The sequence below is a fragment of the Astatotilapia calliptera genome, chromosome 18 (genome assembly GCF_900246225.1).
Source record: "Astatotilapia calliptera chromosome 18, fAstCal1.2, whole genome shotgun sequence".
Lineage (NCBI taxonomy): Eukaryota > Metazoa > Chordata > Actinopteri > Cichliformes > Cichlidae > Astatotilapia > Astatotilapia calliptera.
Genome location: NC_039319.1, coordinates 26,827,354 through 26,853,025, shown reverse-complemented (window position 1 = coordinate 26,853,025; position 25,672 = coordinate 26,827,354). Strand labels below are relative to the sequence as shown.

At 41.6% G+C, this 25,672-nt stretch overlaps 1 protein-coding gene across 3 annotated transcripts; it reads right to left on the bottom strand.

Annotated features, from left to right (window-relative positions):
* Nucleotides 1-405: 405 nt before the first annotated feature.
* On the bottom strand, nucleotides 406-23,733 carry sugt1 (SGT1 homolog, MIS12 kinetochore complex assembly cochaperone). 3 transcript variants are annotated; one of them, XM_026149028.1, is made up of 13 exons: nucleotides 23,578-23,733; nucleotides 23,430-23,478; nucleotides 22,644-22,734; nucleotides 22,375-22,444; nucleotides 20,812-20,882; nucleotides 18,135-18,188; nucleotides 14,819-14,847; nucleotides 14,560-14,585; nucleotides 14,179-14,275; nucleotides 12,650-12,757; nucleotides 3,799-3,889; nucleotides 2,778-2,950; nucleotides 406-1,156 (listed from the first exon to the last, which is right to left on the bottom strand). In XM_026149028.1, the coding sequence occupies exons 1-13, from the start codon at nucleotides 23,589-23,591 to the stop codon at nucleotides 1,055-1,057; spliced, it is 975 nt and encodes a 324-aa protein (XP_026004813.1). In that variant the 5' UTR covers nucleotides 23,592-23,733; the 3' UTR covers nucleotides 406-1,054. The 3 variants fall into 3 exon arrangements, with proteins under 3 accessions (XP_026004813.1, XP_026004815.1, XP_026004814.1); XM_026149030.1 differs by having other exon boundaries at nucleotides 23,430-23,475; XM_026149029.1 differs by having other exon boundaries at nucleotides 14,560-14,582; nucleotides 23,578-23,732.
* Between the last annotated feature and the right edge of the window lie 1,939 nt (nucleotides 23,734-25,672).

The window sequence follows — 25,672 nt, the reverse complement described above, 5'->3', positions numbered from 1 at the left end:
AGGAGGCTGATCCATATTAATGCTCTCTTGCCTCGGCAGGACGCCCCCTCACAGTTTCGGCTGCCGCATATATGCGATAGGAGGACAGGGGAGGCGCCCGCTCCCCTCACATCTCCCCTCTGTAAATCACCGCTCCACCTCAGGGCCGCATCCTCACCTGCAGCTCCGAGCTCCTCCACTCGATACCAATCGAAACCCGCAATACATAAACCATATCCTCAAGCTGTTAACCGTATCTCAACTGCCTGAGCTCATATCAGTAATACCACATTTCATCGCTCCCAGCACATAATCACAGAGCACGGATCCCTGTTGTAATGTATTGCCGTTTTTGTGTTTGAGCGAGACTTTTCCGAGCTGCTCGAAAACGGTTTCCGGGAGACAAGAAACCATAAAACACGGGGCAAAGTTTGTGAGCCAAATCTTTTATTTACACCGAAGCTTGAATCCCACAGAGAGAGAGAGACCGGTGGCGAGCCAGACATGTCGCACACTTTCCAGATAAGTTGTTTTGCAGAGGACTGCTGTTTTTACAGAGTGCAAAAAAGAGGAGGAAAACAAAAAAAGCATGATCTGTGAAACACAATCAGTTGGTTTAAAGGTAGTGTTCACAAATGTTTTAGCAACTTTTTTATACAAGTACTAATATTGCAAAGTCACAGAAGGCTCCCAAATATAAAGGCTGTGAGTGATTAGGAGGGGCGGGGGGAAGTTGAAGTGAAGCGCGTCAATTTTAAGCCCGATCTCAGTTCCCTTTTGAGTTCATTGGCCTTTAAAAGAAATCAGGTAATGTTGATCATTCCTTTCAACAGATCATCTTAATTAACCGAATATATATTGCAGAGAAGAGGCCATATGTAGTTTGCTTGGGTGATGGTGGGAATGCTTGGCTCCCTGCACTTAGTGACAAACACGAAGAAGAGGCGAAGCAGTGGCCAGCCATGCAGGCTGCAGGGCGGCGACGACGAATCCCGCTGTAGCTCAGGTGGACAGACGTCAAGAAAGATGATGAACTGAGGTGGGGGAGGGGGAGTCATGGCGAAATAGGGGACGCTCAGAACTTCTTATACTCTGCATCATCGGGCGGTTTCACTTCCACTTTCTTGTTGGCTACATCTCCCCAGTTGGTGGTCAGGACCGTACCAGCTGACTCCATCTGCACAAAGAGGAGAAGTCACAGGTTTTCAGTAGCAGTTATGCAACACTTTCTCTCTGCTAGTGAGCCTCAGGTAAGTCCACCGCAGCACAGCTGAAGTACAAGGTGACTGGTAACCGTTTAACTTTTCATTGTCCTGATGTTTTGTAACAAGAACTCGTGTTTAAGATGTTTAAGCTAAATGCAGAAATGACAACTGATCACACCGAAGCACAGCTGGCTTCAGGCTGTATGCTGGAAATGACAGTAAATACTTTTTTCTCCAGCATCATGAGATCATATCGTTAATGAATGCCCATCCGTGCCTTCATCCATCAACATTTGGCTGCAATCATACACACTTCCTTCATTACACTTTAATACACGCTCATTAACGAGACAATCTGTTCCTGCTGCATCAATCAACCCAGTGTGTGTGTGTGTGTGTGTGTTCACTCAATATAATGAGAATTGTGTAAATAATTACTGATGGAGCTTTGCATTTTCATAGCACCGCTAAAGCTTTAACTAAAGAAAATGAGAGCATTTTTTTTTTTAAATCTGGAACTTATTCTGATAATTGTTGCGAGCTCCCCCAATTAGATGTTTGTGTAAGTCTGTGGGTTGCTGTCAATTAGGCATGCTAGAAAACTAACAGTCAACAACAAAAGTTTATTTGAGGGGCCAAAAGTCAAATTTATAATTGTCTTGGTCAGTTCCAATTAATGATTTTGCTTTTTTGGGGGGCCAAACATCTGACCTGCCAATTACAATTTTGGGCCATTGTCTTTCCAAAACCTAACAGAGCTGAGCGAGTCTATACACGGACTGGAGGAACCAATGAGGTAGATCACTGGCATTCTTTAAAAACAGAAACAATACCCCAGTAATGCAAATGATCGGTTGAGGATCTACAGCAACAACATTGAAATATTCAACCGATTTTTTTTTCTTCAAAAGACCTGATATGTTATTTGCTAATTGGCCAACTTTACATCTAGTCTGGGTTAGTTAAGCCGTCCCAGAGCTGTCAGCTAGCATAAACTCTTAATTTCCTTCAACTGCTTCCAGAGACCAGAGCTCTGTGTTGTTGTCGGTCAGTGGAAAGTGTTTAAAATAAGATTTTTTTTTAATTAAAAGAAAGAAAAGTGCAAAAAAAAGAAATGTTTTTCTGTTCTCTTCATGACTTTAATTCTGATTCAAAATAATAAATTATCATTAAATTATACAAATAACAGCACACATTAAAACAGGTTTTTACCTGTATTAATGTGTGCAAACGTAACACATTAGACTGCAAAAGCCTGTAAATATGATGTCCTGTGGCAGCAGCTAACAGATTGGATCGATTTAGGTTAAAAGTGTAACTGATTTAAAAATGAAACAGGAAGGGCCAGACGTGGGCTGCTCAGGCTACAAAGATTGAACTTATTGACCTCTGTTATGCGTCTCAGAGTCCACTTCAAATAAAAGGTGGCCATCTAGGCAGACACCAATACACCGATTCTACGATGGAGGCGGTGAGGAAGGAATATTAAACCTTTCCTTTTAGAACTGAGAAGAGATCGTTTTTGCGACCACGCACGTGTACGACTGTTTTCAGTGTGAAACACGCGTAACGCAAGTTAAACATAATACTCACAAAGGATTTGTTCATGGCTCGTTTGACCTCGTCTGAACCGTCCGAGTAGATCTGCTGGAAGAGCTTGTTGAGTGCCGCGTCTCCCTCCACCTGCTCATTTTTCTCCTCCTCGTTTATCTCCACCACCAACTTGTCCCACTTGCAGGTGTAGTGGGACGATGTGGGGTACTGGTCTGATGAAGAAAGAAATCTTTAAATTCCATCAGAGCCCAAAATAAAAAGAGCTCACTGCTTTTGTGAAAACACTTCAAATGTTCATTAACATTTTTAATTACATACGCTGACTTTTATCATCCAATCACAGCGCACAGACTCAACTGTCAGCTCGTAACCAATTTCACTCTCCTTGCCACCGAATCGTCCGACTTAGATGGCGAAGAATCCCATTGTGATTGGATTTCTATATTTTTCTGGATGCAATACACCCACCATAATCCCAACAAGAGATGGCGGGATGGGGGGGAGAGCAGGAAATGTAATCCAGACGCAGATTTACATAAATACAGCAGCAAAATGCACAGCAGACAGATTCAGGCCAAGTGTGGACAAACTGAGATGCAGTGCCATAAAAATAAAATGTCAAATATGATGTTTAAATGAAACCGCAGTCCAATTTAAAAGCAAGCGCTAATAAACAAGATGTCCAAGAGAATGAGCTGGAGGGAAAAAAAACAACATAGTTTGGCTCCCCACTTAACTTTTACTCCCCCTTCAAACACACACTTACATAAGTAATTAATCCTGTCAGTAATAGGAATGTGTGGGTTAAAATACTGAGTCATATTCCGCTGTCATACCTTTCCCTCTCACTGCCCACTTTCGCCGTCAGACTAATGAAAGACTCTAAGCAGGGCTCGACTGCCCACTCTCATTTTAGTGCAAAACAGACAAACACAGGAGCTTATATTGATCTTTGCAGAGAGAGGGAGAAATAAGAAGGGAGAAAAGGAGAGACACAGGAGAACAGTCTGGTGGTGGGAGGTGGGGTGGAAGAGGGCAAATGTCGAAGCTGCGGACTGACTTGGATTGAAGTGTTTGACGCTGGACTCGTGTCCTTCTCCCTCCAGCTTCTCCCATCTGACGGCTTCCGTCTTCTTCATCTTGATCTCCACCTGACGGAGGAGAAGAGGAGGAAGACACGAGAGGAGAAAAAGGGAGTTAACGATTCTTAAAAAGAAGCAAAAAGAAAGGAAAAAAAAACGTTGTCTTTGGTGCGTAGCACGAAAATAACTCTTCCACTAAAGTGGCAGCTTAAAAGTTCGGGACATCAGATCATTATTGAGGCCGGAGAGACCGGCTTGTTCAGCGCCGCCGTCAACTTTGTGTGTGTGTGTGAGCGGGAGAGAGAGACACATCAGGGATATGCGGGGGCACAGCTCAATCTCAAACCTCACTGACAGACATACTGCACTAACGAGATGCCTGTCAGCCAGAGGGGCCAGTGTGAGAGACGGAGCGTGGGGGGGAGGAGGGCGGGAGATCCTAATTCCACACAGCAGCATCTGATCCGAATCATTACACCGGGAGAACATGGTAGAGGAAGAAAACAATGAGGGGAGAGAGGACATGGACACATGCTTTTAACACTGAGCCACACTGACAGGGCACATAGCAGCAAGACACGCGAGCAGCAGCTCCATGCGTCCCCCCGCCTCCCACAAACATTCCACACACACACAGAGTCCACTTTCACCCATTAATGGCGCGTGTGTTTGATATGTGTGCATGTGAAAGACAGAGCTGGTGATGTCGGCGCAATTAAGGAACATTTCTGCTCTGCTAGGCGATGTGATTATTCATTTATGAGGGTGCCAAGAGAGGAGGTTAGGGACGGGGAGGCAGGGAGGCTGACTGACACGGACTGAGGTGTGAGCGAGGGGAGCAGATTGAGGGAAATGAGACAGTATGACCGCTGCTAGCTTCTCCGCCGAGGTGATGAGCTAGTGCGAGTGGCTTTACACTGATAGATCGCTTTGGTGTGTGTCAGCGCTTTCTGCTCCACAAAGGGCCTCGCGAGGCATCTGTGCAGTGTCCGAAATTAACTTTTGGGCTCAGCTGCAAAGGGCTGAACAGCTTAAAAAAACAAACAAACCCCAAACACAAGGTGTCCCCTGAGAATACAGGTTACTGCTGGAATAATTCATTGCCGTTTTAAGCAGACCAGCCGGATTGTGCGAAAAGGGAGAATTCTTAATTTCTAGTACACCGTCTACTCACCCCCAGGTACTCGCACACACACAAAAGCTGGTATGCTTCAAAAGAAGTGCCTGTCAGAAAGTTTCTAAGAATTAAAAAGAGGTTCGCATCCCACAATTTCTTTTGGAAAAAAATGTCAATTTAATATTGACGCACGATTCAAGCGCCGATTCTGTTTTGTTACTTTCTTCACTTTTTGTCACTGCAAAGAATTGCAACAGTTTGAACATCTTCCAAGTGAAGTGAGGCAGCCTGAAAACGTGCATTGTTTTCGGCATATGCAAATTGCTCATTGTGTCTCGCCCCTCATCTCGCGCATGTTACGCAACCATCTGTGGAGCAGCTTAATCCTCGGGTTGGCATGTAACTCTTAATCAACTTATCAGTAGGAACATGAAGAGCTGTGCTGGGAGATATCTGATTCTCTCAAAAATCACAGCCGCTGTGACGCTGTGTGAAATAGAAAATAAAGACAGAATGAAGGCATTTGGTAATTATTTAAAAGCCCAAGTTTAATTAAAAACCGCACACAGAAAACATCTTAAAAGATCAAAAACGAGAAACTGTGTCATATTTTGAATTGTCTGCTGCCTTAATAATACATGTAAAATGTATTTTGTCATTGCATTGCTTAAATAAGCAAGACCTCCACAGAAAAGGACTTTCAACGTAGCTCCACACATGTTTGAGCCAACACGCAGTTTTGGCATTTTTACTTCTGTACACCAATCACAGACTTTCAGCTTTAACAAATAAAGGGACTGCCATCAATTTTCTGAGCATCCAAAAAGGTTTGCTTTTAGAAAGCATAGCTACAGTTATCCAGTGTGCATTTTTGTTTAAAAACTTCAATTTAGCGAGCTTCACTTCCAACACCGAGCGGAAACTTCACGCACTGTAAAAGCTGGATGATGTACTCATCAAATTAGCTTGTGTTTGCATTCTAGATCATTCTCGGATGGAGAACCGCGAACTTGCCCTCCACACTGCAAAACTAAAGCATGCTGAGTGCTACAGCTTTTCGTCTGCAAAAGGCTGCACACACACATGCACACTGAGACATCAGCTCCAGTTCACTGGAAATGCAGTAATTTAAGATCTACCAGTCATACATAATTTCCTCAAAAACACAAACATATGGCCAAAATGCAACGTAAAGAATTTTTAAATGATCCCGGAGATGTTTCTACGGTTATTTACTGAAGCTTGCCGATCAGTTAGGTTTTGCAAAAGCTCCCCACGGCATATTAAACACTTGTTTTTGACAGATCCACCTGCAGTCTGGGGCGTAGATGCCTTTTGAGCTCTGTTAGTGGTCTCGTGATGCTTTGAAGACTCGTGAGCACATCAGACCGTTAGTTCAAATCACCAATAACTGGTGTTCAGCCTGACACCGCTTTTGTAGCAGCACTAGTGACTCAAAACAACTTGTAGTCTATTTAAAGACGTCTTCATCTTTTTTTTTCTTTTTTCTTTTTTTTTTTAATCATGTGATGTTTTTTGTGCAATCCAATGAAGGAGCGTCAAAAATACAGTAATCAAATTCTATCTGTCATTAAATTAGAAACCTATAAAGTTCTAAGTTTCTAAGACAGTGAAAGCAAAGGATCAAAGGCTGAGAGAATTAAATGTATTAACTTGGAATTACCAGACATAATATTTTTGTAGCGATGTGCATCGAATTGACAGTGTGTGTTTCCGTGTGTGCTCCTAGGACATACAACATTAATCTGCTGCCACATCTGCGTTTCCTAGCTTTTAAGGGACATGGCAGGCCAGGCGCAGTGTGTGTGTTTCTCTGTGTGTGTTTCTGTGTGTATGACAGGCTTGTAAAGAGATGTGACAGCAGAGCCACAATCAGGGGCCACCACCCACAGGACCCCAGAGGCTGGACTATACAATCCTGTGCTACACAGACGCACACATGCTATTTACAGAGGGGCACTGAGGTCCCATGTCGCTTGTCACATGTGTTTGTAGCCATCGTCGCTCCCCCCCCCCCCCTTCCTGCTAGGGGGCCGGCATCTTCTCCCTCTTTTTCCCCAGATGCCTGCGGATTTTGAAACAAGCTCGGCTAAAAAGGACACAAATGAAATACACATAAACGTTCTTCGACGTTGACAGGCGTGCAAATTAAAGAGGGGAGACGCCACTTTAGCCGTTCGCCCAAAAGAGATGAGTTTCGAGCTGAACGAAGGAGCGAGCGCTCATTCCGATACCGCTCGGCGTGTTTGCGTGCACGCCCACGTGTGCGCGTTAGCCGTCTGTTCTGATCAAACACACTGGTGTGTAATTGGCTCCCCGTTGTCGCGGTGACCCCTGCGGTTGGAATGTTTGCCGTGATGGAGGACAGGACGAGGTCGCACTGACGATAATGTGCTAGAGATGACACGCGCGCACACGTGCACACTTCAAATAGTTCCTTTAAATGGCACAAGTGTGTGGAAAGATTACTGTTCAGCCTCTGTCATTGTACCAGAGTGAGTGAGAGTGTGTGTGTGTGTGTGTACGCGTGCACACCCAGCTTAGCTTCCCCCTGCTAAGTTGTCTTTAAAGACAGCGGGGAGATGAAGCGTAAACACTGTGGAGCACAAAGTGCAGGGCAGCCTGTTACAGACACAGACAGACAGACCAACATTGGTTGTGAGTCAACAGCTCTGAGGGAAATGCAGTTCGTTTTTCTTCTTTTTTTAAACGCTCATTAGGGATGCATGCCAATCTGGAGAAACTTGATTTGCTGATGCCGTTGTTCATTTGAATGTTTTTATCCCCCCAGTGGCTTCCTGGCTTCAAAAGACGAAACGGCTCCAAAATATTTAAATGAGACATGCATCGAGAAAGCTGCTCAGTATTTCAGGGTTTTCTCACGCTGTCATGCGCATGGGCTCGCACACATCCAGTTTATAAAGAGTTAGGAGTTCGTATGGCATTTTAAACTTTTGAATCGCCAATGAGGGCTTATACTGTTGGAGTGATGTGTGCATGGGGAAGGGGGCCGTGTGTGCCCGAGGAGCCTACTGGACCAGGGAACAGTTGGGTCTTTGTGGGACAGCAGGAAGGTTTGAGAACACCCTCTCTTGTTATCCTGAAGGGCGGTGTTTGTGTTTCTATCCACACACACACGCACGCACACGCACGCACGCACACACACACACACGGAGAGAACGACAGAAGGTGTGTTTGTCTGTGAGAGAGCCATAAAGAAATTAGCAAAAGAAAAAGGAGGTAAATGAGGATAAAGGGAAAAAAGGCCTGAAAATAAAAAAAAGACAGTAACAGTGGGTGGAGAGGGAGTCTAAGACCATCTTCAGCTGCGGTGTCTCTAAGACTGAGCCCTTGTTTAAGCTGCAACCCACGTGCACCTCTGGTATGCAGTGTCTGCTGTTGCCATGGAAAAGTGAGAAAGCGAGTAAGAGGAAATGTGGCTTTTTTTTGAAAGGGGGCAGTTTCTGTGCAGGTCAGCTTCTATTCGACACAGTGGAGCCAGTGGATATAATGCTCACAATACAGACATCACATATATATAGAGAGACATACAGGTTATGTGGTGCTCCATTTCTATGCTTTTTGCTTCTTTGACACCATACAGTATGTAATTCCAGCACCCACCGTCGTCTACTGCCCTTTCAGTCCCCCTGTGGCCTTGCTGCAAAGTAAACTTAAATAACTCCCCTCATTGCTTTCAGGTGCGCTCTGGCTCAGCTTGCTTAAAGATTTTTGTTTTGTTTATATAATACTATATCTTGTGAGACAAACCTTTTTTTGATTCGTTTTTGCTAGTGAGATATATATATTTATATATAAGTATTGATCTAACAGACAAAAACAGGCTTAATTCGATCAATCAACTGGGGGCTGAAGAAACGAGCTGTGTGCATCAAGTTGATCTGTTTAAAAGATTCACTTGAACACATTAGAAGACGCCGCCTCTGTATATGCTGGAGAACGTCTCCAAGCCTCCTCCACAAGATACCTGGATGCTCACAGCACTCTGGGTATACGCTGATCAGGCATAACATTATGACCACTGACAGCTCAAGTGAATAACACAGATTATCGCTTCATCGTGGCAGCTGTTAGTGATGGGCTATATTAGGGAGCAAGTGAACATTTAATAGCCAGAGTTGATGTGTTCGAAGCAGGAAAAATGGGTGAGGGTGAAGATTTGACAGAGTTTGAGACAAACTGATGCTGGTCAGACGCCTGGGTCAGAGCGTCTCTTGAACATTTCACACTTTCCGAACATTACCGATCTAATTCTGAGTTGCTCCTTTTCCAGTGATTTTGTTTGAGTTTGTTTGCTGGGTTTTATTTTTTGTTTTTCATTTGCTGGGCCTCTAAAATGGAAAATTTATAACTGTAGTTGTGTCACTTATACCAGAATTGCTTTGCAGCTTAGTCCTGTTCACAGAGAACAGGATTATACATCATGGGAGTGAGGTAGGTTCATCTCAATGGGTGACACCTTTTTACCAGGTAAAGTCAGACTTTTACCTTCTTGGGTGTATATCACAAACGTTCCAATCCTATACTTGGATCGGCTATCTGTCCGACGCTGGACCAAAAAGCAATATCAGATATTCTAAGAATAAGCTGATGTGTTCAGTGCGCCGGTTTTTAAACAGCTGAGCTAACACAGCATCGAGGAAGCTAACAGCACAGGGTTTGACAGTGGGGATGTATTTCGCGCCTGCAATGCAAACAGTTTCTTTGTTTTTCCTTTTCTCTTTGAACAGGACAAAAAAATGTGTGTTATTTTCTTCTTATTTATTTTTCATCTTGTTTATCGTCGATGTGTTTTCATCAACTTGATTAATATTTCATTTTACCTTTCTGTTGTGGGCTTCACTGCACGAGTGTATGTGAGAGCAGGAAAGTGAGGCCAACACACCCATAAATGACTCACTAAAAGTATAGACGCATCACCAAGGTCACAGACTTGATTTTCATTAGAGAAGGTCTTAAAAAGCAGGCTTTTTAAGTGCGCAAACTCCATTTAAGAAAAGGCTGTTAAATGACATCTTAACGCAGGTTTACACGTCTCTTAGCGTTCACTTTGTTCAGGTCATGCAATTTGCAACAGACATGTTTGCGTTCAAAATCCTCAAAGTTAGCTGACGTAGCTAAACATAGCACAGAGGCAAGACCAAGACCTGAGCAAAGCCCAGTAATTTGCATCAAACAAACAAGAGGCGGGGTTGTTGTGGAGTGTGTTCATCAAGCCTGAATGCAAACTTAATGATAATTGTATTTGGGGGAAGAAAAAATAAATAAATCACAACACGCTTCATCAGTGCTGTTCTGTCTGCTGATAAGACATTTATATAACGCCGATGAGTAGACTCATCTTTAGTATTCTAATCATCTGCATAAATACCATTTTCATTCCACCGCTCTCTGCTTCTGTAGGTGGCTTCGGTACATTTTGTTCATCTCTTTTTCATTTCCCATAAAGGTCAGCTACCTGCAGATGGAATACTTCGGAAGATTATAATTTTATCAACTATAAGCGATAAACTTTTTCTCCATGTCGAGTCTAACTTTGGTAAGTAAACGATGAGAGTCATTTCAATATCAAGTATTTACCCACTTTTCAAATATGTAAGACTCACACGTTAAATCTAAAAGTCAGGAAAACTGATCAAAAAATGAGAAACTCAACTCTAACTGGCTGGGTAAAAAAAAACAAACACTCAAACTGTTGAGGTTCAAGATTCAGGCCAGAAACTTGTATAGTTCTATAATTTCTTTAGTATAAATTACATTCTGAGGAGCTGATTTCTTTAAACAAAATAACTTGAAAAAGGCAGCATCTACAGATGCTTCTTAAACAAGAGTCAAGAGAAAGAGCAAAGCTTGATGGAGTTCTGTATTGACAAGACCGGAATGATCAATGCCCTAAAAAAAAAAAAAAAAAAAAAAAAAAAAAAAAAAAAAAAAAAATCCCCTCGTTAATGATGAAGAAAAAAAGAAAACACAACCAACCAATCAAAACAAGTCACACAGAAGGCTGTCTTTTGATCTGCAGGCTAAAGCCTGACAGGGGTCTAAACCCTGAATCAGCACACACTCAGCCAGCACACTCATTAACCCACATCTTCTATAATATACACTAATTAGTCTATAGTAAAAAGTGCCCTTCCTACTCATTAGGTCCATAATCACCTTAAAAAGGGTTGAGGAACTCCGCGCGTACAGCCGTGTGTGTGTAGGAGTGAGGATTTGTGCATATGTGTGAATCTCCTGTTAGCTGCACAGATGAACCGCAGGAGCCGCACTGTATACAGCCAGAGTGGATTTTCTCATTTCTGCTCCAGCTGCAGTGAGCTTTACCAGCATTAAGGAATTATAGGTAGCGACAGTCTACTTTATACTGCTTTAAATCACTGGAGAGATTAAGATGTTGATCTCAGAGTGGTAACCAAAGTAATGATCGGTCACAATTTCACTAAGCTGCTTAAACTCGCATTAGCACGCTTTTCCACGTTGCCTTTTTACTGCCATCTGACACCCGCTTCATTATCTTTTCTTTTTAATAAAGAAAAGTCTGAATCCACAGAAACCAACACGCCATCCGATGCATCTGCACTTCAGAGCAATAACAACATTTCTACAGCGTGCAGCATTACTACGTCCTATTCCCTTTACAGCGGCATAAAACGCGTCCCCCGACATGTTTGATAGTCTGCTGCTTTATTGTTGAGAGGAACTATTGGCGTGGCAGGGATAAACACAGTGCTCCCAATGATTCAGAGTAAAATTCAATGACTTTTCGTTGACTTTCAAAAACTCAGTGGAAGTGTTTCTATGACCTAAAAATGTTGTTTCTTCCTCGTTTGTTTGTGTTTTTGCTACTAAAAAAAATTTGTAAAGTGGCACACAGACTTATTTTCTGCCAAAGTCGAGTCTGCTGTGTACAGAAAGCATCTCAAAGTATTTCCTGGATTCTCCGTGGCTTGAATACACCTTTTTAAAAATTCAAAAAGATTCCAGAAATGACCTGGCAATGATAAACTGTATTCTGGCAAGCACATCATCACCCCGTATGAGGCCATTTATCATCTCAGCTGTTTGAGTGTTGGTCAGCCGGGGTCACTGTGACCCCAGACTGGACAAAAAGCAAGCAGAATACACACGTCTCAATATTTTCAAAGTACATTTTACAGAACAATGGACCCTTAACACAACTGCAGGTCTGATACGTGTGGTCTGGTTCTGCTTCATGAATCGGTCTTGATTAAAAAAAGAGAACATTTAAAAAGTCTTTTAAACCTGTCAAAACACTAAAATCATTCTCAATGTAACTATGCACAGCTGCTACTGTTAAAAACAATGGTGGGAATTTTAAGTGTTTCCCCCACAAAGATGATATTTGACCCTTGACGACTGTTCTCGAACCCTTAATGACGGGTTTTGCCACCTCATTAAATTTCAACAAAGACATGGTTTGTTGACCATTGGGTTTTCCCAAGGGTAGCCCTAGTTAGAGATCACCCTCACCAAATTCTGATCACACGCAATCAATGTATGTTCTGAAGTCAGGCTTGAAATGTGACACAAACCACTCAGGGGGTAAATCTGTTTGTATTTTCCAAACTAAGTAGGTGTCCAAGGGGGAAACAGTTAAAGATTTTTTTACAGCACATTAACTCCGCTAGCTAAAGTTAAAGTGATACCTTAGTGGTGAGGATCTTGAAGCTGCTCTGTTGGGGGACAACAGGGTGTAGAAGGTGGAGGTTGAGGTTGTAGTTATCCCCTGATGGCAGCTGTATTGTGGCAGACATCTGAAGGCATCACACACAAAAGATATAAGTTATTTCCCTTTATATACTGGCATTAGCTTTGGTAGTATACAATTTGTGAAATATACACATATGACATGGTTTTAAAGGTAGGACCATGTCCACGAAGTATAAATAATAAATAAATATGGAACCATCTGCAAGTTGGAATTGTTGCATCAGTATACAGATTTTATGGCACAGCGATCCTTAGAAAAAAGAGATAAGGGGGGGGGGGGGGGGGGGGGGGGTCGAAGGTGTCAGAGTGTCCATGAGAATGATCATCTGATGTGGCTGGTGTGACGGCCAGTAGTATCCTCAACCTGTCCCCCTCAGCCACACAGTGACCAGTGACGAGGGGGCATCAGACAGCTCCTAACGGCCTGTCACTCACTCGGGCAGGGTAGGTGGGCGGCTTGTTGTTTTAGAGGGACAGGGCTTCAGCTACGGCCCAAACCCTCACACTTCTAACATGCTCATCACTTGGCAAATGTGACACTCATGCAGTCTTGTACTTCATTCCTTTCGAATCAACAGCACACTGCCCCAGCAGTGTATTCAACTGTAATCTGCAACCTAACGCTTCACTAAAAGTGGACTTTTCTGATTTTGGACCCATAATGAATGAGGAAAAAAGAAAAAAAAATAGTTCACTGAGGATAAAAGCTTCGAAAGTTAGCTTAAGTTGCTTTTGGGCAATTCCACAAAACTATCAAAGCCTTAATATTCATTTCAAGTTGAATTCCTGCGCTGTCTGTAGGTATACAGCTTCTGCAAACGCAGTCACCAGGGAAAATAAATGGAACCGCCGCCTTTCATCTTTAATTTCTTTTGTATACTGACCTAGTAAAAAATATATGAACTTATCTGTAGTTTGCACCACGGAAGGAGCTTAACAAGTGACTGTGTGATTCGAAGCGAGTGAACAATTTCTTTTGAAATGGGGTAAATTCAGTTTGTTATTCTATTAGGAAAGACAAAGCTGTTCCCTGGGGTGCCCCACAGTTACCCCTCGGAGAGAGGGAAAGAAGGCAAAAGGCAGAAAGTAAAAGAGTAAGAAAGAGTAAGAAAGGGAGGTTGTCCCTAGAGGGTTCTGCAGCTGATCCTAGATCAGTTATGCCTTCCATCTATAGACAATTAGGAGGTTGGAGAAGCTGGGGAGGGTAAATTGTTCTTAGATCTGTACTTTGGGGGCAATGTTAACAAGGCACCACTGGAGGCATAGTTGGGTCCATGGGGAGTGTGTGTGTGTGTGTGTGTGTGTGTGTGTGTGTGTGTGTGTGTGTGTGTGTGTGTGTGTGTGAGAGAGAGAGAGAGACCCATCTAATGGGCCCCCCTGAGGAAACACCCAAGAGCTAACCCATCTCTGCTCCACACACAGAGCAAACAGAGACTCAACACAGCATTCAAGTGTGTGTTTATACCTCCTTTTCCATGAAGCTGACATGCACGCCATCCTTGGGTACATTTTTCACCATCACTGTGACAATGACTTGCGATTCTGTTTGGTACCAGTCGTGCCTGAAAGACAAACGATTAAAACACAAGAATTAACGGCACAGGAAGACTTATTTGAATTTGACCCCTTAATCCACTTATCGCGACAAAAATGGAGATTTCATGCATAATAATAATAATTTTAAAAAGCAGCCATCTTCATTAACATATATTTTCTGTGTACATGGGATTTACATTTTTATAAAGAAAGGGGCTGCTTTGAAGCACTGAGGCTCGGTTGAATATTAACTCTGTATAATAAATAAACAGCAATACCAGATAGGGCGTATTTACATTTGTGCACTTACTTCACAGGTGGAGCCGCTGGTGTCTGCTGGGTCATTCAGCCCACGAGACGAGATGACAATTAGAGAGGAGGACGTGGTGGGAAAGCAAATGGATGAGACAGAAAAGCACAGGAACGAGGAGGGGGGGGTGAAAAAAAGCCATAACAACAACAACAAAAGAAGCTTAGTATGGCTTCCTTGTTTGAAGCCAAAGCGTGGACAAAGCCGTGCTGATGCTGAGAGCAACAATGCCCCCAGGTGGCCTCAAAGAGAAACTCACCGTGTTGACGTTGTTGTTTTGTGTTTTATCTGTAGAGGGAAAAAAGGAAAAAAGGTGGGCTTTCAGCTCGAAACATTTAATACACCCATAACTGGCTTCACTGATCTCTGTTAAAACATGACTATTAGATTACTGGATAAGAGCAGAGGTTCCAGCGCCAATTTTAAATGTATCTATAGGTGAATAACGGACAATAGGCACAACACAACATAAACAGACACACACATACACTCTCTGAGCCTCTCCACCAGTTTGTTTACTGGTCTAGCCACGCCCATTAAAAGCCCTGTGAGCCAGAGCGAGCCCAAACACCGTTTACCAGCATGCTGTCATACATTATTCACAGACTTCATTACATAGATAGATGAGATGATAGGAGGCGTGTTAATGTTGTCTTAATGAGGTCGAGCTTGAAGTGACAAGGAAGGGGGGGCTGCTTGTGTGCGACTGTGTGTTCTGATGCATGCGGGGTTCCACATGTGATGGAATAACCAGGTGCTGTGTGTGTGTGTGTGTTTGCTCGCAGTAAACACAGTCACCAGGAAAAAAAAAGAAGAAAAAAAAAAAGAGGCTGTTCCCGGTGTGAGCAGTAAGAGTGTGTGTGTATGCTGTCTGCAAGCCGGCTTATCAAAGAGGCTGGGTCTCATCGGGGGCTTTCAAACATCAGTAACGTTAACTCTGATGAATCACGCACTCCTGGGAGTACGTATGCACGCGGGTGTGAAGCGTGTTTGTCAAAACTCATGCTCTTGTTTACTTGAGATGATCCAGAGGGCCCAGGCATCAGCAGCAAACAGAAACACACCACGCAGACATGGCATGCATCTTTTATTGGACTAAGCAGCTCAGCCTCCACCACTGTGAGCGCATACTGTAGATCCGTGGACGTGTGCGTGCTCATTTGTTTGATCAGATGGGCTGATCTGCTCCCTGACTGTGCCATTTAGCTGCGCGTTTGATGGCAGGCAGTAAATAGGATATACTGCACAAGTTAAAGTTTGCAAGTCTGAAGCTTGTTTGAACTAAAAGTACCCCAGGCAATTTTGTTTACTTACATTTAGGGTGTTACAACACAGATTCCCCCCCCCCCCCCACCCCCCACAACTTCAGATGCATTATTACTGGTCAAAGTTCCATAAAACTACAGTGTTGTGCAAAAGTCTTGAGCCCCCTATAATTTCTTTATATTTTGCTACAAATAGGTCCAGTCGTTCACTGAAACATGGAAACCTTCACTGAAAAAGGCAGCTTTATTCTTCAGCACAGCCTGAACTCGTTTTTTGTCATTTCTGTAAGTCAGTAATGTTGAGGTTTGGGCTCTGGGGAGGCCAATCCATGACTGACAGTGTTCCACTGTGTGTTTTTCTATCCAGCCATGCTTTTACTGCATTGACAGTGTGTCCTGCTATACAATGAAGCTGTTGTCAATCAAATGCTTTCCAGATGTTACTGCATGGGGGCTCGACATCAAATAGTAATTTTCTGTGTTCATAATTATATGAATATTAAGCAGATTTCCAGATGATTTCCACAATGATTTGAATCATTTGATTCAAAAAAATTTGAGAAATTTGATTTGATTTCCACATCTTTCAGGTCCTGTGTCAGGTCTTTTCCTATTTCTTCCTATTTCTACTTTTTATCTTATCTGTTTTTAATCAAACACACAAAACACACTGTGCACACGATGACAAGTTTTCTGACAACAGCTCTTCAGGATTCACCTTGTTAGTGTGAAAATGCCAGACTGTGTTATCATTGGCATTTTCTGAAGATTCAACTAAAGAAATGGAAATAAAATGTGTTTTTGTTACAGAGTCCTAATGGCAAAGTGCGTACAGACTAGGGCTGCCACAAATGATTATTTTGATAGTCGACTAGTCACCGATTATTTTTGAGATTAGTCGACTAATCAGATCATGCATCCATTGGACGTAAAACATACAGCTTATTGCACCAGCATGCATCTGCTCTTATAGAACTATCATTAGCCTACAGCTTTAAGTGTTTAAGGTATGTGCTAACTAAAAATAAAGTTTCGGTGAAGTTTAATAAGTAAGGGAGAGTTTAATAAACTCCTTGCAATCTAAAATATAACGGGACACCGGAGTATATTCTCGAGCATCTCACTCACACTTCTGATAATCAGCTGTCTGTTTGACTTTTATTCAGCTGTGTAAAAACTATAACTTTAATCTCAGCCAAACCGATTTACTCAGGAACAAATAAAATACTAAAAAAAAAAAGCCAACAATAACATCTTTAAGTTATCTAAGTGACTTATATATGTTTAACCTGAGTAGCGAAAGACGGCGGTGGGTTTGAAAACGATTTTCCGGGAGTCCGGTGTTCTCACGGCTCTAGTTAGCCTTGCCCCCGGCTAGCTATCGAGCTAGTGGGTAACAGACGTCTCTGAAAACGTCGGAGCGCTTTTGAAAATATGTGGTGTCCTGATAAACTGAGCAGATATTTGAGGTTTACACAGCTACATTCTCGCCTGAAGATATGTTAAACGTTTATTTTGTGACCCAGAAAGAATAATAAGAGTAATATTAAAACTAACTAGCTGCCGCCATTGTTGGAAACTGAGCTGGGCCGCGCTATGAATTCTGGGACACAGCTGCTTCTTCAGGGTTTAACGGCAGCTGGCATCCTTGTGCATGCAGTGCTGCCATCTTCTGTTTCAGTCCATTATTACACTCTTAAATCCTGCTACTTATTCCTGCGTCTTTTGTGATCTTACAAAGCTTCAAACGACGCGTCGACTATTAAATCAGTCGTCGACGATTTTGATAGTCGACGTAATCGTGACTAGTCGACTAATCATGGCAGCCCTACTACAGACAATTAAAAATACTTGCAGTGACCAGTGCTATCCCTCAGCCTCTTAGACGATGCACCTATAATATCAATTTGAAAATCCTATATTGCCTCGTTCTCGAGTTATTGTGTTCACAATCTTGGGTGCTCATGCCACCCGCCCACCGGGGTGACGACAAACCCCATCAGCCTTTTTTGGCTGTGGGGTTAAAATTGCTCTTTGCCAAGTTGTCTGTTATGTGTAGATATGTCACTGCTTCATGCCTTGATTTAGATGCATTTTGCATGTGTAAAAGATTCACTGGTCAAGTGTTAGCTTGAAAGAATAAAACCTGATTCTTCTGAAAATTGTTAGGTACAAGGAGTGGACTGAAAATGAGTGAAAAAGTAGCCAATGTCCAAAGAGAAACTTTGAAAGACTTTCAGAAAGCCTGATGAGCCATTGCAAACAATGGCTGGATTAAGACTTTTGCACAGTACAGAGAGAGCTACTTACTTTCCATCATCTCCTCACACCGCTTGATCCAGACCTCAAAGGTTTTGTCAGAATCTGCAAAAAAAGAATAAACACTCTTACATGTTTAACACTAAGCAAACACTGCAACACAAAAAGTCATTACGAAAACACATAACTGCATCAGTAGCTGGTTACTCAAGTCTCAAGTGCTTTAAAGAGGACATGAAACACAACACATAGAAAGGCTAATTTATATCACAGTCCTCATTCATAAAGTGCTTTACAAAACTGAACATTACAGCTAACAGGTGGACTTTCCCGATCACTTTTGTGCTATCCGCCCTTGGTGCTGTATGTAATCCCTTAAAATGATTTTTATTGTTAGTGTCCTTATTTTCCTCTGAGCCATCAATTCCGTCACCTGTTAGTTAACATAAACTAAGTCTATTAGCCGCACCAAACCAACCACGTGACATAACGTTTCGTACTGACTGAGGATGGCGCTACATGTGTTCGCAAAACTTTAACTTTAAGCGCTTATTGCTTAAATCCAGCTCCACAGACAGAGTTACATCTATGTCAGTTTTTGAGAGCAGGGCTCCGTGAGTTAAATTAGCCTTTATGTGTGTAGCATTTCATGTCCCCTTGAAGTAAAGGCCAGTCAAGGTTGAAGGTATTCGTTTCAAGGCATTTCATCTAAATCAGGAAATCACTCATAATCTGACCTGGTAAGCAGATGTCCAAAAACACTGTACATGCCTGAAGAAGGTAGTTGGAAAATAAAGTTCTTGCATCACAGCAATGTTTGTTTGTTTTTTGTTTGTTTTTAACTGTGCATTATTTTAAGTCTTTCTTCATCTCCCACTGATTTACTTCTAAAAACAAATTCACTAACTGCTCCTTGAAGACACTCGGGCAACTTGCCAAACTGCCACTAAAGCCCTAATCAGTCAATGCTCCATAATTTCACCTGTGAGAAGCACAATGACAGCTTGTACTGCAAGGAAATATTTGTGTACAATGTGCTTATCAAACACTGAAGCCTAACTAACATTAATGCTTTAGTATCACTTTATTCACACTATGCAGGCCAGCTATACTTAACTGACTGTATGCTGGAGAAGTTTAATTATTCTGGAACATTCCTTCCCATGTAAAGACTTTACTTGCATGGGGTGACCAGCTAAATCAATAGTGGCCGACTGGCGACTGAGTTTAGCATAATTAAAAAAAAATTTTTTTTCATATGAAGTCCAACTGAAGGCACCGAGTTCATTCATAAAATGAGAGACAGCTAAACATATAGTCCTGTTATACATTTGTCACCAAGTACTGGGAAAATACTTGTAAAATAATGTGCAGCCGATCCAATTCCCAAAATGTTCAAGCACTCTTTTGGAACAGTGTTAGTGGGATTATTGCAATACTGGAATTTGGAAAAAAAAATACACCACAACTCTGAGGACATGTTAGATTTAGATTTAAAAAAGACAAACCTGAGACAGTGAAGTACACTTGCTTTAAGACTTCTAAAGGAGGATCCAAACAGGAAATGTTTGGCCTGTGAAGTATGCCTTGTAGCTGACGTTTGGTCACTAGCAGTCATTCCAGGTACTGGTCATCAAGGTAACCCCTAAATTTATTACTAATCTGTCATATGTCCATCAACGGGATCCTTTGTTATTCGATCTGTTGCCTTAAAGTTGAGAATAGTTTAACACAGGACAAGCCACCTCATGTTGCCAGCAGTTATTTCACCAGCCATGGCTTTAAGTTACTGGATGTCACTGACACTGACTGTCTGTGGTCTGTGTAGTCACCTCCTGTATGTACACCTCTTTAAGATGGTGTATTGGTCTAGAAGCCCCTGAGACTGAAAAAAGAAAAAAAGAAGGAAAAAAAAAAGCCCAGTACTGTGTGTTAAGGACAACCGTCAGACGCCATTCACAGCACTAATACGTAGCACTAATACAGTTCTCATGGTGGGTTTTCATTTGATTTACTGCGTTGGGCAAGCACAGGTGATACCACTGTAATGCCTGTTAATGCTAATGGTTTCCAACTATTCCACTGCTCTCCATGTGGTAACGACATGCAAAGATTTGGAGCAATGCATCTGCAAATATGTTGAACTACCCAAGCACCAACTACACACATGTGAAGAACACGCAGGCTTTTCTAATGTAAAAACTGAATGGAGAGCGGGGAGTTTGACCACATCATCGAATTACAGTCTACATCCAAGCCTACTCAGACTTGACATTCTGTATTCAAATGGTCATCACTTTGTTATTTTATCTGTATGAAACTGTCACAGTTTCATAATTGTCTGTCACAAACCGCAAAATAATGCTGCTGTTATGGTAAGATTACAGTAACCTTGACCTCAGATGACCAAAACCTATGCAGTTCATCCATAAGACCAAGTGATCATCTGTGCCAAATACGAGAGAAAAAAAAAAGGAAAAAAAAAAAGAGGTTTGTTCTCCAGAATGTGACGCATGGATGTAAGATGTCCAAAAACATAATGCCTTTGGCTAAGGTGGTCGTCACTGTGTAAGTCATAAAAAAAAAAAAAAGCCCTAAAGATAAGGCCCAAAATTTAGCCATGAAAACAATGAGGAGAGCAAAGTGGACAGGACACTGCTGCGAACAGTAGTTGGTACACAGTGGAATTAAGGAACCTGCACTTGAGGCCAAAATGAGCTGCACTCACCGTCCAGTTGGTGTCCCTGAGTGAAGGCTGCATGCGCTGACTCATAGTTGTTCAGGTGATATTCGGCTATTCTGCAGTTGGGCGAGAAAAACATGCCACATGAACTTAGATCAGACAATCTTGGAAAAATAAACGCAGCTTTATCTGACAAACAACATCTGTATGATTTACCGTGTTAAAGCAAAATGTTTTGGTAGTTTTTGTGGATTAACTTCTGAGGAAGCGCAGAAATCAGACTTTTTACTAGTATAACTTTAAAAGTTTCCGACAATTCTTACATTGCAAGGCGTAAAACGTTAAGTTTTACATAATGCAACCACACCAAACTTATATTGTGACCACGTAATAAGAACAATAAAGAAAAAAAATATAAAACATAGTTACAAATTGCTTTACAAAACATGATAAATATATAGAAACAAAGAGGCAACAAATTAAAACAAGGCATAAAATCTGAACATGCTGTGTGAATAACAGGTTAATAAACACAACAAAAAGAAATAATAAAGGGGCAGTAAAAATAGATTTTCTATGAAAACACTCAAACACCTATGTAATGAGGGTATTGTGGGAACCGTTAGAATTGTCTGACCCGACAAACGCAGCCAGTCGCTCAATTAATACCAACCAACTAAATCGACAGTGCGGGTAGGATGAGCCCATGCATGGTTTTAAAGTAACAACAAATACAACTTTAATAAAAGCTTCAAATCAGCTCAACTTTAAATCACTTTGTCTTGTCTCTGTGAATTTGTTTTGAATGAGATGAAGGCGGGTGACTGAATTTTGTCTGAGACCCGAGTAGAGTGGATTACAATAGTTCAAACATGATGAGACGAAGGCCAAGATGACTCCTCCAAGGCCCGCTTGACATGAAGAATGTGAAAAAGCACGACAGTACGACCTTGGTGACTTGTGTGTCAAAACAAAGCTTTAACTGAAGTTTGTTTGATGGACGAGGACAGGTTTTCAAAATTTTCCTTTATGTTAGAGGTCAGGTTTGGGGTGTGGGGGGAGCACTGAACAAAAGGCCTTCAGAATTGAAATCACTGAGCTGAAAGACATTTTGTGACAACCGTCAGATAACATCAGAAACATGAGCCATACACAGCATGTTTCATCCCATCTTGTCAATAAAGCTGGCTGTGCGTTTGTGTCAGAAGGGATAATTTTTTAATCAATTAAACTATATGTTTTAATTATTATTTTTGTTAATTTACCTTTTTTTTTTTTTTTTTTAAAGTGGTGAGATGAACATATCAAACGGTGAATGAAGTGCAGTCTAAACTGAGCTAAACATCTGCATGCCAGGGTGGACCCCTGTGGGTTAGGTTGGTTATTCTGAATAGGCCATGGATGTGAGGAAGGCCCACAGTGTTTTTTAAGCTTTTCTTGTAGTGTAAAGTATATTTGTACATTGCTTTTAAAACTAACCACACCTGCGAGCACTATTTGGGGATTGTCCTCACTTGCCATTTTGCCCCTTTTAGAAAATTTGACCCTATGGGTGGTCAGTCAGGCTAGAAAACTGCTATGTAAAGGCGTGCATTTCACAGTCCATACCCTGTGCGCATGAAAGCAAGGGAGAGGCTGGGTTTTAGCTGTTGTGCTTTCTTGGCGTCATCAGCAGCACCTGTGGACACAAAACAAAAATAAAAAAATTACTATGTTTCTTTATGCAGTGCATATGTCCAGGCTAAGTCACATGCAATGTAAAACCTCAAGAGCTAAACAACAGGTATTTGTAATGCTCACATAATGTTCATGCACTTCATAATACATCAAAAATGCTATTAGTGTGGTCTGTTTCCACATGTGCTGTGCAGACTTACAGCTGTAGTTCTTGAGCAGTATGTGGGCATAGGCACGCTGACAAAACCACTCAGCGTTGTCTGAGTCTCCTTGTAAGGCCTCGTTAAGCTCCTGAAAATAATAACGAGGTTGCTATTATTGTATAAAGGGCTTAAAATCGTGTTTTCAGCTTCAAGAATTGTGGCAAGAAAAAAACTTCTAGAAAAATGCTTAAATCGAAAGTAGCGCTGTTATGCATCTGCAACTTTCACTTTCGCAGTCGGATATCTTTACAGAACAAGCAGTTCTCCGTAAATCTATTCGAATCTGTGTTATTCCTGCAAACTGTAATGATTTTCATAATACTGCCCCGGTTAGTCACATAAATAACCGCAGATTCACCAGAGGCTTTTAAAACAGCAGAAATAAACTTCACTGGTTTAGTCTGTTCACAGTTGACACAACTTCATGTCAGGATGACAGGGCTAGTATCCAGCAAGCAGACTATTTCGAGCTAACGTTATGTAGTAATACCTCCTCACGCATGAGACATATTTAATTCTTAATGGTATTAAAGAAACAGGTGACCGTTTGATATGATAACGAAGCGATTCTGGGATTACTTTTATTCATAACTAAATAGGGCTAGCAAACACGTTGGCTAACGTCGCTAGCTTGTTGGTAATATCAGAAACACAAACACCACGGGTATTGCTCAATTTCCTTTCTAGAGTAAGTCCACTGAATTTAACGTTAAATGGACATCCTGCAAGAGCCACCGTGCATCGCGCAAACTTGTTTGTGGCTAACTGAGACTAGTGTTTTACCTGCAGAGCTTTCTGTGGATCTTCGTCAATGAAGCTATCGGGGAAGCTGCTAAAAGCAACAAAAAAGCAAGTTAGCGTTAAATAACCGAAAGAAAAGAAATGTCTGCTGCTATAAGAACAGTTCATTGATAGATTTCGATGAACTTACCGTTCGGTTGCCATCTGCTTCTGTGGATGTGCACTGTTTCTGGAGTGACAGGAAAGTTCTAGATGTGGAGACTACGAGAAACGTGATAGCGGTAACAGTTACAGCTCAAACACAGCAGAGAGCCTGTCAACATCCGGCTGCGCACAGCTCATACTGCCTCTACTCCCCCTAAAGGCCCGGAGGAGTTATTGCAAAATAGCGATAACTTCTTTTTGTTTGTTTTTTTGTTTTTTTAAGGAGACGATTTTCTGGACAGCGAATTAGGCCGCAGATCTGTCAAAGAATAGAAACGTTTAAATTGAAACTGGGTACGGTCAGCCACCAACAAATTTATAATACCATTAATGAAAATAAAAATGGGGTTAATATAATATAAACACAAAAGACTAAGTCTTTCTCAGACTGTCAGGACACATAAATGATACAATATATCAAAGAATTACGGAGACATGGCTAAACTCAGTCAGACTTCAGTCAGACTTCCTGTGAGAGCTGTGGTACAATGAACCTATTATGTGAGCACAAAAATGTCCAGTGATTCATTGGGAGGATGAAATGCTCCAACATCAGCTGGATCTGTAATCAGACAGAGAACAACGGAAATAAGACAGAGAATCGGCTGTGGGTTGTAATGTTGACAAATTTGTGTTGCACGTCTCTTTAAGGAAATAATGCAAGACTGTAAAAGACATCCATTCTAGGTAGTCGTGTGCATTATTAACGTTCACATCTGGAAAACAAGGGGTAAAGTAGCTATTTGATCAAAAGATAACTACCAGTTACACTGCATGTGTTTAAAAATATTGTTGCTGATCTCAGGAGGAGGAAAACATTTGGACTGAAGAATACTCCTCTTCCCTGGGACATTTTAAGTATTTAGTGTTATCTATCCTTGTACATGCTTTATGTATGTGTAACATGTAACATCCTGTTGCGTATGTCCACAAAGACCAGCAGGTCAACTGATCACAGCCGGTACACTAAGAAAATCTGCTGGAGCTCACAGAAGAAATTATTGTGAGTTCTCATTCTTTTCCCCACACTAAACCTCTACAGTGGATTTTGGGGTTTCCCCATGTGCAGAATCCACTTTAACCCTCTCGAGGCAGGCAGTGCCAATTTGAAACAGTTAAAAACTAACAACCTGATTACCCCACATACACATTTTATGAGTTTTTTTTACTCAGAAGTACCACTGCAGGACTTGGTTGTGCATTAGCAACAAAAAGTTTAATTTGAGCCTGAGAGGGTTAACCCCTGACTGTACACATTTTCTTGTTTAGAGGAAAAGTCACCCTCTACACTGCAGGCAACACAAAATAAACTTCTTCTTTTTCTATGTTCATGTTCTGCATACTTGATTCAAGTTGAATACATTCATTAGAAATAAAATTTAGATCAGGAATTATATAATAAAGACTGCATTGCCATGTACTACTGTCACTTTATTATATTACTATAGCTCAGTTAGCTTTGCACAAAAATATCTGGTTTAGAAATGTCCTCCAAAGAGCTACTTTACTTTGAGTACATTTCAGAGCCTGTACTTTTCACTTCTACTTGAGTAAAGAAGTCAAATCAGTACTTTAACTTTTACCAGAGCACTTTTTAACAGAGGTATCTGCACTTCTGCCACCTCAGATTAGCACCATTGGTATGTTAAAAAGACTGGTGGTCGCCATTTGCTACCCCTAAGCCACCTACAATCTCCTCAATGGTATCAATTTGAAAAGCCTATGTGACATTTTTCTTCAGTTACTTTATTCACAAGATTTTCACAGAGCTTGACCTCTGACAAGGTAACAGAGATGCAAACTATGGTATCAGTTGGAAAAACCTACATCAGCTTGTTCAGTGTTAATGTGTTAAGCCAAAAAACAACTTCGCCAAATCAGAAATAGAATTAACACCTTTCTGACAACAGCAAAAAAAAAAGAAAAACAAACTGATCGTGTCAGAATTCTTTAGAAGTAGTTCTGGCAGATCTGTATCATTGCATTAGGCCTTTACTAATAAAGCAGCAGTCGAACGCACTGCTCAAATGTGACATATACACTCATCATGTCTACTGATGCTCCGAGTCTTTCAAAGGAAC

What these genes read in the sequence shown, in the direction of transcription:
- sugt1 (XM_026149028.1), bottom strand. An exon ending in AAAACAACAACGTCAACACG is followed by an intron (nt 14,586 to 14,818) that starts GTGAGTTTCTCT and finishes TGAATGACCCAG; the next exon opens with CAGACACCAGCGGCTCCACC. An exon ending in CCAGCGGCTCCACCTGTGAA is followed by an intron (nt 14,276 to 14,559) that starts GTAAGTGCACAA and finishes TTTGTCTTTCAG; the next exon opens with GCACGACTGGTACCAAACAG.